The 16875-nt window shown below is 41.1% G+C and overlaps 1 protein-coding gene and 1 long non-coding RNA gene across 2 annotated transcripts in view; one reads left to right on the forward strand and one right to left on the reverse strand.

Annotated features, from left to right (window-relative positions):
- The window catches only part of LOC307035473, a 296952-nt gene that overhangs the window by 173086 nt on the left and 106991 nt on the right, over nt 1-16875 (forward strand). The window lies entirely within an intron of this gene.
- On the reverse strand, nt 8098-14151 carry csrnp2 (cysteine-serine-rich nuclear protein 2). Its single transcript, XM_079675473.1, has 2 exons — nt 8769-14151; nt 8098-8624 (listed from the first exon to the last, which is right to left on the reverse strand). The coding sequence occupies exon 1, from the start codon at nt 14003-14005 to the stop codon at nt 13256-13258; it is 750 nt and encodes a 249-aa protein (XP_079531599.1). The 5' UTR covers nt 14006-14151; the 3' UTR covers nt 8098-8624; nt 8769-13255.

Below are 16875 nucleotides of genomic sequence, written 5' to 3' on the forward strand. Positions count from 1 at the left end.
GAAGGAAGAATGGAGAGAAATATGTGGAAATAATACCATAAATAAAATGTTACCTCTCATTTATCATATGTGAAGGATTCATTTTCAAACATTGATTAAAGCCAATCTTAAAGGACACATGTCATGGCCATTTCCACTGATCATAATTCCATTGTTGAGGTCTACTAAAATAGAAAAATACTGTGCAATTTTCCAAACTCACATTGGTTTCGCATACAGCATCTCTGTAAAGTATGTGTATTCAGCAGTATTCACTTTCTCCACTAAACGGCTCGCTGCAGCTCCCCCCCGCTCCCTGTGAGCCCAGTGTGCTCTGATTGGTCGGTAAGTTGTGAATCGCGCTGAGCTCCGTGGAGGTGTGATTTCCTTGTTTAGCGATACACAGCCAAACACAGCCAAACTCAACCTGAACACACACAAAGTCACAGCCGAAATAAAAACAATAAGTGTGAATTGATATTGAGTAAGAAAAAGGTTCATAGGTTGATAAACGCTGTGAGAATGGGTCTGCAGAGAGAATGGGTCTGCAGAGAGAATTTCACCGCGATCCCAACTGTCTGTTATCAGCCTGCAGCCAGTGAGGAGAGATCAGCGGAGCTGCCTGCACTGAGTGTGTGTGTGAGGAAGTCCGTGGATTGGTCAATTTGGACCAATCAGCGGGGGCTTAACGTAACGGCTCCGCGGACGTAACGTAACGGCTCCACGGATTGGCCCATTTAGTTCCGGAGAATCAAATGGATGATGACGTCATGATCACGTTTCACCAACGAGGCGTTTTGGGGAGGTATTTTCTGTGTTAGAGTTTTACTCGCTACAGGGTGTACTTTGAGGGTTTTGACTCTGCAGACCGTTTACATGCAGAAAAACCTTCATAACACACAAGGGGACGGGTGATAACCAGAAAAGCATGACATTTGACCTTTAAAATGATTTAACAAACGCCTGTTTGAGACTCCTCCAAACCACCAAATACAAAAACAATTCAGATCCAGTCGTCATGGCTACACTCCGGAGGGATCCCCCGATCATTTCTTAGAGTTTCTCATCAAGGGGGTGTGTCCTGTCCCCGGTACAAACACACTGCCTGAGGAAGGCTATGTGTATTTGTTTTGTCATTAACCTTTTTCGGACCACTTATGTATTTGTTTTGGTGAAGATCCGACCTCCATGCTGCTTCTCTGGTTCAAACTGCATCCACCAAACAATATGATTTATCTCCACCTCCCCGAAATAACCAAAATCTGACACGGTGTGAGATGCCTTTTTTAGCTGTTCTGTCATCATTTCCTGCGATCTTTTCCATGCAGTCAGTCAAAATGAATGAATGAATGAATGAAAGGGTGTTTCTTTGACTATTTATAGGCAAATATGGGCGTTACGTGAAGCCCGCAAAAGCTGCACCGCATTTCGAGTTGGTTGTGATTTATAAAGGGAAACCGGCGTAGGAAGTGCCATACGCACTTTCCTCGCAGGTACGCAATATTTGGTGAATCGGAAGGTGGCGGAAAATGTATGGACCTATTTTTCTGATTCCTACTACGTAAGCAGCCTTCCCACGTCAATCCTACGCACGGCGTTATAAATGAGGCCCCTGATCACACAGATAACTTTGTTTTGAGATTCTGCATTTCCTCAGGTCAGCCAGCATGTGAGGAGCTGGCTGACTGAACACCAGGAGACAGTTTTTATGAATAGTGCCATTTAACAGGGATTGGTTTCGGTACAGTAACGATGCCACAGAGAGGAGTTATTTCCAGCCGCTGGAGCAGCACTTTTTACTCTGCAGCTTTCCACTCTCTCACGTCACTACTGGTCAGAGGTGGCAAGTAGTGGAGTACAAATACTTTATTACTGTACTTAAGTACATTTTTCTGGTATCAGAACTTTACTCCACTACTTATTTTTCTGACGACTTTTTACTTTGACTTCTTACATGTTGAACACAAATACCTGTACTTTCTACTTCTTACATGTTGAACACAAATACCTGTACTTTCTACTTCTTACATGTTGAACACAAATACCTGTACTTTCTACTTCTTACATGTTGAACCCAAATACCTGTACTTTCTACTTCTTACATGTTGAACCCAAATACCTGTACTTTCTACTTCTTACATGTTGAACCCAAATACCTGTACTTTCTACTTCTTACATGTTGAACCCAAATACCTGAACTTTCTACTTCTTACATGTTGAACACAAATACCTGTACTTTCTACTTCTTACATGTTGAACTCAAATACCTGTACTTTCTACTTCTTACATGTTGAACTCAAATACCTGTACTTTCTACTTCTTACATGTTGAACCCAAATACCTGTACTTTCTACTTCTTACATGTTGAACTCAAATACCTGTACTTTCTACTTCTTACATGTTGAACTCAAATACCTGTACTTTCTACTTCTTATATGTTGAACCCAAATACCTGTACTTTCTACTTCTTACATGTTGAACTCAAATACCTGTACTTTCTACTTCTTACATGTTGAACACTAATACCTGTACTTTCTACTTCTTACATGTTGAACTCAAATACCTGTACTTTCTACTTCTTATATGTTGAACCCAAATACCTGTACTTTCTTCTTCTTACATGTTGAACCCAAATACCTGTACTTTCTACTTCTCTCATTTTCCAAACAGCTGGTTCCTTTAGTCTGAATGTGTGTTTGGTGGCGTGATCATTATTATTTAGAGTCATTGCGTGCCTATTGATTTGAACACGATCTGTGTATCCATCATTTCCTGGTCTTCTCTAAAGAAGAGGAACCAATGAAAACGTTGTCATGTTGCCGTTGGTCACCATGGAAACATTTATTAGCTAACAATGACATTATTGTTCTATTAATATAAAGGGAGGTCAGGTACTCTTTAAAACAGCTGCTAGTTATGGGTACTTTTTACTGAAGTACATTTCAAAGCCTCTTTACTTTGACTTGAGTAAAGAAGTTTAGTCAGTACTTCTACTTTCACCAGAGTATTTTTAAACACGAGTTTCTGTACTTCTACTTGAGTAAAGAATGTGTGTACTCTTGCCTCAGTGTTCAGTCACAACATCGGGAGGAAAGTCCAGATAAGGCTGTAGAAATCTGTCAACACGCCCTGAACGCATGAACATGGGAGCCAGTCTCTCCTCCTGATTGATGATGATGTTTTTATAATGTCCACTGAAAATATTTCCACAGGCGCGTTGATGGGCTCCTGAAGCTAATCGGGCCCCGCCGGGCGCTTCCGGACATTTGAGAGTTGAAACAATAGAGAGTCTGAGCAGGAAAGGTTAAACAGATGAGGCTCTGCTCACGGTTTCTGCCACCATTGTTCCTGCGATGATGTGTTTCTGCATGTTTGTTGCTGTGGGTGACCCTCAGGGACACAGAGAATGAATAAAAGGTAACATCTTGACGTAAAGAAGCACTTAAAGAGGTCCAGCAGCAGTAAGTATTGTACTTATACCTGTGAGTAAGAAGTTGTTGTTTGTGTGGAAGGAGGCAAACAACACTGTACATGAGCATGTGGTTAAAGGCACACATTCACACTGAAAAACAACAACATTGCTTGGGACAAACACTTGGCCAATCGCTGACCACACAACTCAGAGTGACACCACATGCTGAGAAGCGGAAGATTGAATTAATATGGAAAGACTCTGCTCATAGCTTGATGCTAATAAGGCTTGATGTGCCGTTTCAGTAGCTTTAAGTAGTTCAAACTAGTGGTTTCAAGATATTTTCTGGTGTCCAGTTTTAGTTTAAAACACTAGGCTACAGAACAGCAGAGTGTAACACACACACACACACAGACACACACACACACACAGACACACACACACACACACACACACACACACACACACACACACACACACACACACACGATTTGTAAGCAATTGGTTTAAATGTGGGCTAATAACAAATACTCTATACATCACACTCAATATGATGACATTTTATTTTGTGGAAGGCATAGATGTCAAATGGGAGGACCCTACCTGTCTCACAAAATGAGGCTACACACACACACACACACACACACACACACACACACACACACACACACACACACACACACACACACACACACACACACACACACACACACACACACACACACACACACACACACACACACACACACCACTTCAGGGGACATTACATTGACATACATGCATTTCCTGGAGACTTATCCTAACCTTAACCCTAACCAAGTCTTCACCCTAAAATTAGTGATTAATAATGATTCACCTCATGGGGACCTCCATGTTGTCCCCATAAGGGAGGCGAGTCCCCACACGTGACTGTGTAAACAGATTTAGGTCCCCACAATTATAGTAATGCTAGGCCACACACACACACACACACACACTTATTAAAAAGAGACACTAAAACAACCCAAAATGATCAGAAATAGATGTTGAATAACCACTAACACCCACAATGACCACAATGAGGGAGAAACAATGGCATACAATTATGATAAATCAAAGGGCACACGAGTGGAAAACTGGGTTAAAGCATGGGAAAAAGAAAACTCTAAAAGTGAGTTATTACTAACTATCATAATGTTTCCATTGTTTCTCTAGGATCCTGTGATGTACGGCCTCAGATTTCTGCAGTGAATAACCTTCATGTGACAGGTAGCTGCATGTTTGGAGCACACCTTGGCCCTTTCTCATTTCACTCATTTCCCCTCCTCGACTCCTCGGTCCTCCGGTAGTGACCCGGAAATGGTTTTCGGCGCACCATGTTGAAGGACATCTAATTTCTCTAAATGCACATCGAGGACCGACCATCGAGCGTCGAGGAGGCTCTCTGGAGGAGCTCTAACCGAGGAGACACTGATGGGTCCTCCACGGCTCCTTCGTGGATGTATTTCCGGGAACAGAGAAATTACAAAGAGGCTTGACGCACGGCAGGACTTATCTCAGCCAATGACAGCTCTGCATGCATCCCCTGGATATTATTTCAACTACTTTCATCACGACGCAATGTTTACAGAGACAACAGCTGTGAGGTCCGTGCAGAAAGCAGAGCAGTGTGTAAAATATATATCACTCAGTATAACAGGCCTACTCTCTTTATTTGCTTTAGTTTAGCAGATATCTACAAACAAAGAGTCGATATTTTTCTAAAACCATTTTGTGCTGTGTGTGTGTGTGTGTGTGTGTGTGTGTGTGTGTGTGTGTGTGTGTGTGTGTGTGTGTGTGTGTGTGTGTGTGTGTGTGTGTGTGTGTGTGTGTGTGTGTGTGTGTGTGTGTGTGTGTGTGTGTGTGTGGCGGGCAGACAGTTCTCAGTTGGTTTGGTTTCCTATGCTTACTTTTAATACTTGTAAATAAAACTTTTGGCCTTTAATTTCTTTCCTTATTGTAGCGACCAGAGAGGGGGGGGAATATATCCAGTCTCTGATTGTGTTACGTTATTATGAGAGTGCTCTCATACTTGTTTGAATCTGAAATTGTATATATTATTTATATAAATATATATAAGGGCTGCTGTGCCTCCTGTCACCATTAATGGACGTCTCTTTAATATGACCGCTCAGAGGAGAGGAGTTCTCATTTCTCTAACCGCCTGCTGCTTCCCCTCCTCTCTCCTCGGCTCCCCTCCTCAGTCCTCAGCTCGCATCTCCTGTGGGCGGGACTAAGTCTCGAGGATAGGAGTCGAGGAGGGGAATTAGTGAAATGAGAAAGGGCCATTGTAAATCAAGTGTTTACCTTTAGTCTGTGTTGGAAGGCGGTAAATTAGCACCACTATTCTGAGGTGATGCTGCCCCCCTGTGGTCAGAGACAGAACTGCAATTACCAGAGGTGGAAAGTAAAGTACAGTTACTCAAGCACTGTACTTTAGTTAAAAGATATTAGGTACTTGTACTTTACTTGAGTATTTTCACATCATGCTACATTTTCTCTATTACATTTATTTCACATATTTAGATATTAGACACAATATAAATACGAAATATAAATCGTAGTACAATGTGCACGTTTCCTTTTATCTTATTATAAATATTTCGATTCCAATGTTATATTTTATTGGACTTGTTCATTAACTTCTTGTGCTTAAATAAACCTATTGATTTCTCTTTAATTTTATATTCTTATTTTAACTTATATTTATATACACCTTTATTATTTTATTTGACATTTTACTGTAACTTGTTTATTTAAATATATCGTTTTATTTTATATTATATTGCATTTTATTTAATCTTTTACTTAATATATATTTTGTTGCACATTTTTACTTTATTATTTACTGTTTATATTAATATTTTATTCATGTTTTTATTGCACATTTTAATTCCTTTTTATTCCACATTAACTTCTTATGGTTATAGGTTTTTACTATTTTTATTTTAACTTAACCCAAAGTCCCCCTGTGTAAATAAATGATTCTAATTCTGATGATCCTAATCCATAAACATAAGTAAATATACAATTAACCAATTTAATTAAAAAACAAAAACAACTAAATATGTGAAAATTAATTGATAGATAGAAATGTGTTCTCTGCTTTTAACCCATCCCAATACCAGGACGTCCCAGGCCCCGTTCATAATGGTAGGTAGCCCACTGCTCCTAACACTAGGATGGGTCAAATGCAGAGAAAACATTTCGTTACATAATAAGTAGGCCTAGTAGCCTACTAGGAGCAGTGGGCAGCTATTGTACAGCGCCCGGGGAGCAATGGGAGTGGGGGGGAAGGGGGTTGTCCGGTCCCTTGCTCAAGGGCACCACGACAGGGCCCAGGAGGTGAACTGGGACCTCTCCAAGTAGCAGTCCACACTCCATATTTCGGTCTGGTCAGGGACTTGAACCGGCGACCCTACCAGAGTTCCCTTAGAATAATTATTTGCCGGTTAAAATGTCTGTTAAAGTTGAAATCTTCCGGACAAAATTAGAAAAGTGCCGGTCAATGGTCTTCTTTGTTATTTATTGAGCTTTAAAACAAATGGATATGATTCGATATTAAACAAACTAATTATAGTAGATTAACTATTAAAAAGTGTTCAGTAATTTACAACACGGGAATAATAAACGTAGCGTTCTCTCCCTCTCCTGACAGCCCGTCAGTATCATGCAGCTCGCCGATCCAGGAGTGAGTGACCCGACAGTAAAACTAAACATATCTATAACTAGTTTATGTAGTTTGAGAGGTAATTAAAATAGCTACGTCTGATTTTCTAACCTGAATTGTGTTTTGTTCCGCTCACCGCTGCAGGTGATCAGCTGCGTGTCGACTCGTCAGCAGCAGCTGATCTCTGATCTCTGTCTCCCGTCAGATGAGACTTCACTCGCGTTTATGTCCATATCGATTAGATCTAGCTAGTTCTAGCTAATGATATGACTGCCTGCTTATCGTAAGACACCTAAACAATAAGCGTCGCTAACCTATGCAACCGGGTGAGGCCGCAAAGTATAGCGCAGCCTTATGCATTTGTTTACATGCCCACCGGAACCCCGAGACATTACCAACAGATCAACGCACAATCAACCCATACAGGACATCTCTTTCTCCACATTAAGTGTCAGACATTAGAATTGACTATTCTTGTCTGTCACATACTCTTTTGTCTGTCACATACTATTCTTGTCTGTCACATAAGTAGCGCAACTGATGCGGTATTGCGCTAAAGGGATTTTTTTTGACTGGACATTCTGATCGGAGAGATTTACATTTGCCAGTCTTCAGCATATTTTACCGGTCATAGTCCGGTAATTACGGCTAACGGGAACTCTGGACCCTACAGCTCACAGTCCAAGCCCCTACCGACTGAGCGACTGCCGGACGGGAGCTTCTCTTTTACTGTAAAATTACAAACATACATTATCACCATCATGGAGTCAAACTTTTGTGAATAAATTAGAAAAGGTCATTGCTAAACATCATCAAAACCTTTTAAAGTCCTCCTGTGAAATAAAGACTCAAAACAACACATCAAACTTTTTCTTTTTAAAACGAGTGTTTTATTGTTTTTATATTTGTATACAAAAAACGTTTTTTGTCCTCTTTAGGCAACAGTTAGCATGAGAGTTCCTCACAGCTTTTAGATGACGTTTTCTCCACATTCACACCCCCCCCCCAAATAACAAACACACACACACACACACACACACACACACACACACACACACACACACACACACACACACACACACACACACACACACACACACACACACACACACACAAATAATCTCATAAACAGAAAGTATATTAGTGGAAAAAGCCAAGGACAGAAGCTTTAACAACAGGCAGCTTTTAACCATCAACCACTTTGAAAGATGGTACGATGTCAAGGCAAGTCAATCACACATAACGTAAAGCCTCACGTCTATTTACGTTCGAAACGACTGCTTTGGTGCCACTTTTAAAGCAGGTTTAGTGATGACGTTATGTTTGTAGGCCGACCAGGAAGTTAGTTTAGCAAAGGCTCCCTCGAAGAAAGCCAATAGGATTTCTCCATGTGAATTTGGATTATTGCAGAAAATAATCTCTGTGGCAAACAAACGTTTATGATACTTACACGTTTTGTTCTGATGGATAATCTCTCTTTTTGATTTCTGAGGCTAACGTTAGGTTGGGCTATAAAGGAACTACAGCATGGTCACATGACTTCACCTCACCACCGCTAAGCTAAAGGAGGCTAATGTTGGGCTATATAGGAACTATAGCACGGTCACATGACTTCACATCACCACCGCTAAGCTAAAGGCGGCTAATGTTGGGCTATATAGGAACTATAGCACGGTCACATGACTTCACATCACCACCGCTAAGCTAAAGGCGGCTAATGTTGGGCGTGATGACGTTTAGTCGTCTCATTTAGACCCTTGTTTGCAAGCGATGTTTTTAAATTCACCAGTGGGGTATTTACTTACTGACATATTTTATGTCGTTGAACAAAAATCTGTTAAGCTTCTGTTAACCACAGATCTTATTTAAGGCATCTAAACCACAAACTCGATCAGAAAAACGTTGACCTTGAGACGAGGGAACCTCAACATTTCCGGGTTTCAGGATTCAATCCTGCACCACTCTTATTAAGACAATTAAATCAAATAAAAAAGGCAGATAATCAGACTTCTTCTTCCTGTGTCCGGCTGTCATCTTTTAGGCAACAAAACAAAAAGGTGTGTGAGAGCTCGTCGGCACATTTAGAAAAAAAAAACATTTAAAAACAGGAAATGTTTCACGGTTACATACTCGTTAGTGATTTGCAGTGCAGCAGATATTGCGTTTCTCTTCTCTAACATAATTCGGCAAGAAATACCTCCACGTCTCTCATGGGAGGACAAACAGTGGATTGTAAATGTGTAACGTCAGCACCTTTCAGGAATAAAACATGTATCCTCACTAATATATCCCCCTATTCATAATCCAGAACATACACATTACATGCACACAGTCTCACTGCATTTTGTGTTACTGTATAGTCACGAAATTAATCTATTGATTTCTGCATTTTTTTCGTGTCCCACAGAACGATTTCAGAAGCAATGTATTTCTATTGGTAGTATGTTTCGTGCCTGCACCAAATAATAACAAATTAGAAGGAAAAAAAGATGACAAAAATACAGATGTCAGTATTCTGAGGCTCTGAGCCCCATTTCTTTTCCTCGCGGACGGCAAAAAACTCAGACATTATACAATTTAAAATAAAAGGGTTAGGCTTAGGGTAAGATAGTGAGTAAGAACATGTTTTTATGAACCACACAGCTTCTGGTATTCCAAGACCCGACCGGACAAAAAGACGTGCTGCAGGCACAAAACATATACCAATAGAAATACATTGCTTTTAAAAACACGAAAAAAATGCGAAAATCGTGTTGGTGAACACGAATCAATAGATTAGATTAATTTCGTAACTATAACACGAAATGCCGTGAGACTGGGTTGTACATGCACACACAACTTTCTCTCTTAAACACACACACTGTACAGAGTAAACATAACATATACAAATTCAGGTTGTTATAAATCTGTTTCATAAATTAGTAACTCTTTAAATGCTCTTCTCTTCATATGCATGTTATAATCACATTAAAGAAACGATGGAAGTGAGTCTGCTCCATCTGATTGTGAAAGGAAAACGCCATTGGATTTATAGTATCGAATAATTATGCATTGAAATCTGAATTTTTGGGTCAAATTTTCAACAAGTTCATGGTTCAAAAAATTCTGTATAAATGTTTCATGCTCAAATTTGATTGGCCAAATTCAGTTGCATAAATATCAGGTATAAAATTCAGATTTAACATCCAGGAACCCAAGGAAAAGCAATCGATTCTAGATGTAATCTGAATTGTATACCTTGTATTTTTGCGACTGAATTGGGCCAATCAAATTTGAGTAACTTGAATATAGATTTTTTAATGTGTTAATTCAGATGAATCAATTCAATTCACAACTATTCAGTGCTATAAATTCAATGGCTTTTTTAAATCTCAGCGTCAGATGGACGAGATGTACTTCCATAAGAATCGTCCTTTCACTCCAAAACAAAACCCAACATTATCTAATGCACGAAAGACACGTTACTCAAAAGGAATAAGAAGTAATATCATAGGCGTTTTAACTACGCTATGTAAACTAGCTCTCTTCTTTCTGTTAATAAATCCTCCGTGTTAGCAGGAGCAGCAGCTAAGGCCCGTCTGCTGCTTCCACCTTCAACACACACACACACACATGCACACACACACACACACACACACACACACACACACACACACACACACGCATACACACACACACAGGAAACAAAAAGAAGCAGCAACCTCGGCTCCGTCTTGCAAAATGCATTTACAGTACACGAATAAAACAAGTATTTCCAGGATTATTAGGTATTTTTTCTCAGCGGAGGACGCCTTCATTTGGCTTGACTACAGCACGAGGTTAGCCGTAACGGAAAAAGTGTTTGGAAGTGAAATCTCATCCATCTGATTTTGAACTTAGAAAGCCATTGAATTTATAGCACTGAATAATTATTGATATTGATTGAGGCCTATTATCAATGCTTACAAATTCAGAATCTATTTTAGTTACTCAAATTTGATTGGCTCAATTCGGTTGCAAAAATACGATGTATAAAATTCAGATTAGATTTAGAATCGATTGCTTTTCCTTGGGTTCCTTGTAGGGCTGTCCCGAATACCATTTTTCGGGCTCCGAATATTCGGTAGTAATCAGCAGCGAATATTCGAATATTCGGCCCACGCGGGGGGGCGTAGTAATCAGCAGCGAACCGCTTCAACACGTGTATTTCGGTGTATTCACGGCATTAATTTTGTTATTCTACAGTATTGTTGTTTTATAGTTATTTGTTAATGTAACCCAATTTGTGTTCTTTGAAATTGAAAAGGATATCGCATTGTTTATGTTACTTTCGTTGCAGTTGTATATGTCTTAAGTGTAATTTGGCTTGGCTTCCTATTCTGTATGGACATGCTTTTATTTTGAAGGAGTTAGCACAGTTGACAGGAAGTTGTTGTTGCTATGGAAACAACGTCACAGAGATTAACGGAGAAAAGTAATATCTACATATAAGGACGGAGAAAGTAAACGATAACGTGTTAAGTGTTGGCACCCCCCGAAGAGGCACAAGCTCTTACGTTGATATTGGAGATTTCAATAAATTCAATTTGAAAAAAAAACGGGGAAAAAAACATACAAAACGAATATCCGAATAACGAAATTGAAACCCGAATAGTACTCCAACGAACGAATATTCGGATATTCGGGTACAGCCCTAGTTCCTTTGATTACTAAAGGGGACCTATCATGCAAAATGCACTTTTTGATGACTTTTATACATAAGTATGTGTAATATCGGAAATGCGGACCCACAGCACTATCAGAAACGTTGCTATCTGAAACAATGCCCGACGTTTTTGGACGTAATATGGTCGGTGTTTACATTAGCATCGCTAACACTCAGAGCTAACCTGTACTGGAGAGCATGTGTGTGAAGAAGCAGGAAATAAAAAGGAACTCACCTTGTGGTATAACCGGCAAGAGAGAAAGCCTTTGAGCTCCAAACTGTTTCAGAGATAATCCTTGATAATCCATGATATGGCGTTTCATTACGGCAATATCTGCTGGTCCCGCATAAACTCCGCCCCTCTTTTTTATCAATTCTTTTTTTTTTTTTAAAGCTTTATACATAAAATGACCACTTTTGAAACAGGAAGTGAAATAGTATATATTATAGTATTGTATATATCTGAGACCTATGCTATTGCCTAAAAATAGCATGATAGGTGACCTTTAAATCTGAATTTTATACTTGATATTTTTGCAACTGAATTTGGCCATTTCAAATTTGAGCAACTTCAATATTTATATAGATTTGTTTTCAGACCTGTTAAAGTTTGATCAATTAAATCCAGATCCATTATTTCAATGCATAATAATTCGATGCTATAAATTCAAAATCAGATGGCACAGATTGACTTCCATATAAGTGAGCCATCAGCTTCGTAACGCACGATAAAAGTGTTGATAATATAACTTTACACACCACCAAACTAAAGGCTAACGTCAGCGTTCACAGAGTGAAATGAACACGACAAGCTTTTCATCCACTCAAACACACACACACACACACGTTTTTTATGTTTTTCCATTAAGGCCGCATTTACACCCCCCAACAGAATTACACACCTTTTAAATGCATCCACTTTACTCCTGGGGAGTGATCTGTATGTGCTCTTAGCACCCCCCCCTCGAAATACATACACACATTTTTGTGGTCCGACCCTGAAGGCAGCATCTCCCTGGTTCCCTTCACAGAAAGCCAATGGGATTTCTCCGTGTGATTTTGGATTATTGCAGGAAATAATCTCTGTGGCAACTACAGCACGGTCACATGACTTCACGTCACCACCGCTAAGCTAAAGGCGGCTAATGTTGGACGTGATGACGTTTAGTCGTCTCATTTAGACACTTGTTAGCAACCGCTGTTTTTGAATTCACCAGTGGGGTATTTACTGACGTATTTGATGTCGTAGAACAATAATCTCTCCAGCTTGTGTTAACCACAGATCTTATTGAAGGTAATTTAAACAACCAAAAACACACCGTTGAAAACCATTGACTTCCAGACCAGGGAACAGGAAGTGCTGACTCATGTCCGGGTTTAGAACTCATTCCTGCACCTCTCTATTGCCTCCTGTAATAACTCGATGATAATAAACGTGTAAATATTTTTTTTTTCATCGCTTTTGTGCAAAACATCTGCGGAGGAGGTGCAGCTAAACTTCAGGCGGGAGAGGGTTTACTCCCCCCTCCATGCACTGCGCCCCCTCAGGGAGGTGCTGCATCTTCCCTACACTCATCCTGCAGCCCCTCTGTTTCTCCCCCCCCTCCCCCTCCTCCCCCCCGGGCTCAAAGGCCCCCGCCTCGATGGGGCTGAGCTGGTAGTAGAGCAGGGAGGAGGAGGGGGAGTCTTTGAGGAGCTGCGAGGGGCTTTCCTCCTGGTTGTCAGTGATACAGAGCACAGTGGTCCCTGTGGGGAAGGGCCCCTGGAGGAGGACCTCGCCCGTGAGGCCCTCTTCGCCTGTGAGGCCCACCTCGCCCGTGAGGCCCACCTCACCCGTGAGCCCCAACTCGCCCGTGAGGCCCACCTCGCCCGTGAGGCCCTCCTCCAGCTCCTCCCCCTCCCTCTCTCTCCTCTCCTGCTCTTCCGCGCTCTGCAGGTGAAGAACCGCCGTCTCGTTTTCCCGCTCCAGGAGATCCCGTTCCTCCAGGAGATCCCGTTCCTCCAGGATATCCTGTTCCTCCGGCGGCTCCTCGTTTTCCTCCCGCTCCGAGGGGGAGAGAGTGAGGGAGGAAGAGGAGGGTGAGGAAGAGGGGGAGGACTCGTTGTACTGCAGCCTCCTCTTCTCCAGGTCCAGCTTCATGACGGTGTGCAGGTAGTGGGTCCGGACCCTCAGAGGGTTGAACTCGATGCGTCCCGCGGCGTTCCCACATCCGTCCCGAGAGCAGCCGCACGGGAACGCCATGCGGTCGACCTGACGAGGACACACAGAGAAGAACAGTTTATTTATCAAAGTCAATCTTTCAGTTTGTGCGTACAGAGATCAATATATACGAATATCAGTCACTTCACAATCTGTGAAAAATTTACATTAGTGCAAAACCGTTTACAACAAGAGAGAGGCAGCACTAAAGCTGAAACAACAGTGTTTCCCCTATATACAAATAGTGGCGCCGCTGCTGAAATATGAGCGCCGCTGCTAAAGTTTTCTTTCCTTTTTCTTAAAATAATAATAAGTGGCCACCCTTTTTCATTTTTGATTGTTTGTTATGCCTAGGGCGCCAGATTTTTTTTACCGTTGGCGCTCATCCAAATGTTCGGCCTTGATGTAACAACATTCATAATTAAGTAAACACCCTTTTCACCCCGGTTACACATTTAATTTTTGCCCTGTACGGTGGGCGCTGTAAGTGATGAAAGTGGGGGATGTTGGCTTATCTGGCGCCCGCAGCTCACAGCCAAAGTGCGAGCGTGGTAGCGGGAGAGCGAGCAAGGGAGAGGGCGCACCGGTACCGGCGCTGTTGTTATTAGAATCTGGTGCTAGATGCGCTAACGGATATAAGAAGTAGATGTTTCTACAACCAGGGTGGAGGAGAGCTCTCCGGTCAGACTGAGAGGCTCAGTGAGGTTAAGGACTCTCTGAGTGTTTAGATAGTTAATTTTAGTCTAAGTTATCTCAGTGGGTCTCAAACGGTTTGACCACAAATTATGTAAACACATATTTCCAAGGCACTCCTTTATAATTATTAGGATAAATAAAAACAGGTTTGAAATCATTCCAATGTATACTATAGGACAGTTAACCAAAAATATCCTTTAAGGTTGGAGAGATACAAAAATATGCATAAATAAATGTTGACTAGGTAAAATAAGATATGAATGAACAACAAAAATAAAATAAGCTACATTTATTTGTTATTGGCTATGGTAGGTTATTGGTTATGTTCACATACTTATTTGATTATTAAAATGTAAACGATCTTTTTCATATGGGCGTTTTAGAGTCGTGCCCCCTAGATCACGTCTCTAGTAATTGTGTGCTCAAAGTGCACCACATTGAAGCATTTTACTGTAAAATGTTCCAAAAAAAATCTTCCCGGGGGGACATACCCCCGGACCCCCCTAGAGGATGTGACGTCCACCCCCCAATTCAAACATGTTCATACAATACTGAATACATTTGAAGCCATTTTGACGTCTATTACCTATGTCCATAAGTTTATGTTTTTGCAGTGTATTTGTCTTAGAGATTTTTCATTTATTCTTTACACATAAAATATCGCCTAAAATCTCACCTAGGGCAGCAAATTGTCTAGAACCGGCCCTGGTACTAGGCCTCAAGAGCCTTTCTTGTGCTGACACATAGAAACAAGTTGGCGGGGCGCGGGAGTCACTCCTCAGTCTATACTGTGTTTTGTTTCAATCCATGTATCATTTAGTTACAAATTTGTGATATATCTGAACAACAAAGTGGTCAAAAAATGTTTTATTCATTTCTTGGAAACATTTTCATGATCGCTTTTTTTCGTTTATACATTTTAAGAATGGCGTTTATCTTTTTTGAGAACTAGTTCTTATTTTATTTAATGTATTTGGGTCTACAACAGATGATACAAATGTTTGTGTCAGTAAATGTGTACTAACAGAGGCGGGGCTGTTTGTGAAAATAACGGGGACAGAGCTGCTGTCGGACAATCAGCTGTGCAGCGTCATCACAAACGGACGTCGCTTCACGTGACGCTCCGGAGGAAAGGACGTCCCATTGCTCTTAAAACTCATCTCCCTGCTTCTCGTGGTTTCCTTGCGTCTCTCCATGCTTCCCTGGTGGGAGGGACTAGACGCAGGGAAACGACGCAAGTGAGGGACGCAAGGAATCGATTTAACCGAAGTGAGATGCAGCCTCTCACTCCTGCACACACCTGTTTTTAAGCATGTTTTCAGTGTGTTTTAAGTGTGTTTTCAGTGTGTTTTACTGTAAGTGTGTTTTAAGTGTGTTTTCAGTGTGTTTTAAGTGTGTTTTCAGTGTGTTTTAAGTTACATTACATTGCATTTAGCTGACGCTTTTATCCAAAGCGACTTACAATAAGTGCATTCGACCAGGAAGATACAACCTTTAAGAAAACAGAATCATATAAGTACATCAGGTTTCATAGAGCCAAACATTTCAAGTGCTACTCAACTGGCATTTAGAAAGCCAGCCCTTTATTAGTATATAAGTGCTTTGTTAGTAATTCTATCGCTCGAAGTGGAGTCCAAAGAGATGAGTTTTCAGTTTGCGTCGGAAGATGTGTAAGCTATCTGCTGTCCTGATTACAATGGGGAACTCATTCCACCATTTTGGATCCAGGATAGCAAACCCACGTGTTTCTGCTGATGGGAACTTGGGTCCCCCTCGCAGTGCGGGTGCAGCGAGCTGTTTGGCTGATGCAGAGCGGAGTGCACGTGCTGGGGTGTACGGTTTAACCATGTCCTGGATGTAGGAAGGGCCAGATCCATTCGCAGCATGGTACGCAAGTACCAGTGTCTTGAAGTGGATTCTAGCAGTTACTGGAAGCCAGTGAAGGGAGCGGAGGAGCGGTGTGGTGTGGGAGAATTTGGGAAGGTTGAAGACCAGACGAGCCGCTGCATTCTGGATGAGCTTAAGTGTGTTTTAAGTGTGTTTTACTGTAAGTGTGTGTTTTAAGTGTGTTTTCAGTGTGTTTTAAGTGTGTTTTAAGTGTGTTTTACTGTAAGTGTGTTTTAAGTGTGTTTTAAGTGTGTTTTAAGTGTGTTTTACTGTAAGTGTGTTTTAAGTGTGTTTTCAATATGTTTTAAGTGTGTTTTACTGTAAGTGTG

Source organism: Notothenia rossii, assembly GCF_949606895.1.
Source record: "Notothenia rossii genome assembly, chromosome: 4".
Classification (NCBI taxonomy): domain Eukaryota; kingdom Metazoa; phylum Chordata; class Actinopteri; order Perciformes; family Nototheniidae; genus Notothenia; species Notothenia rossii.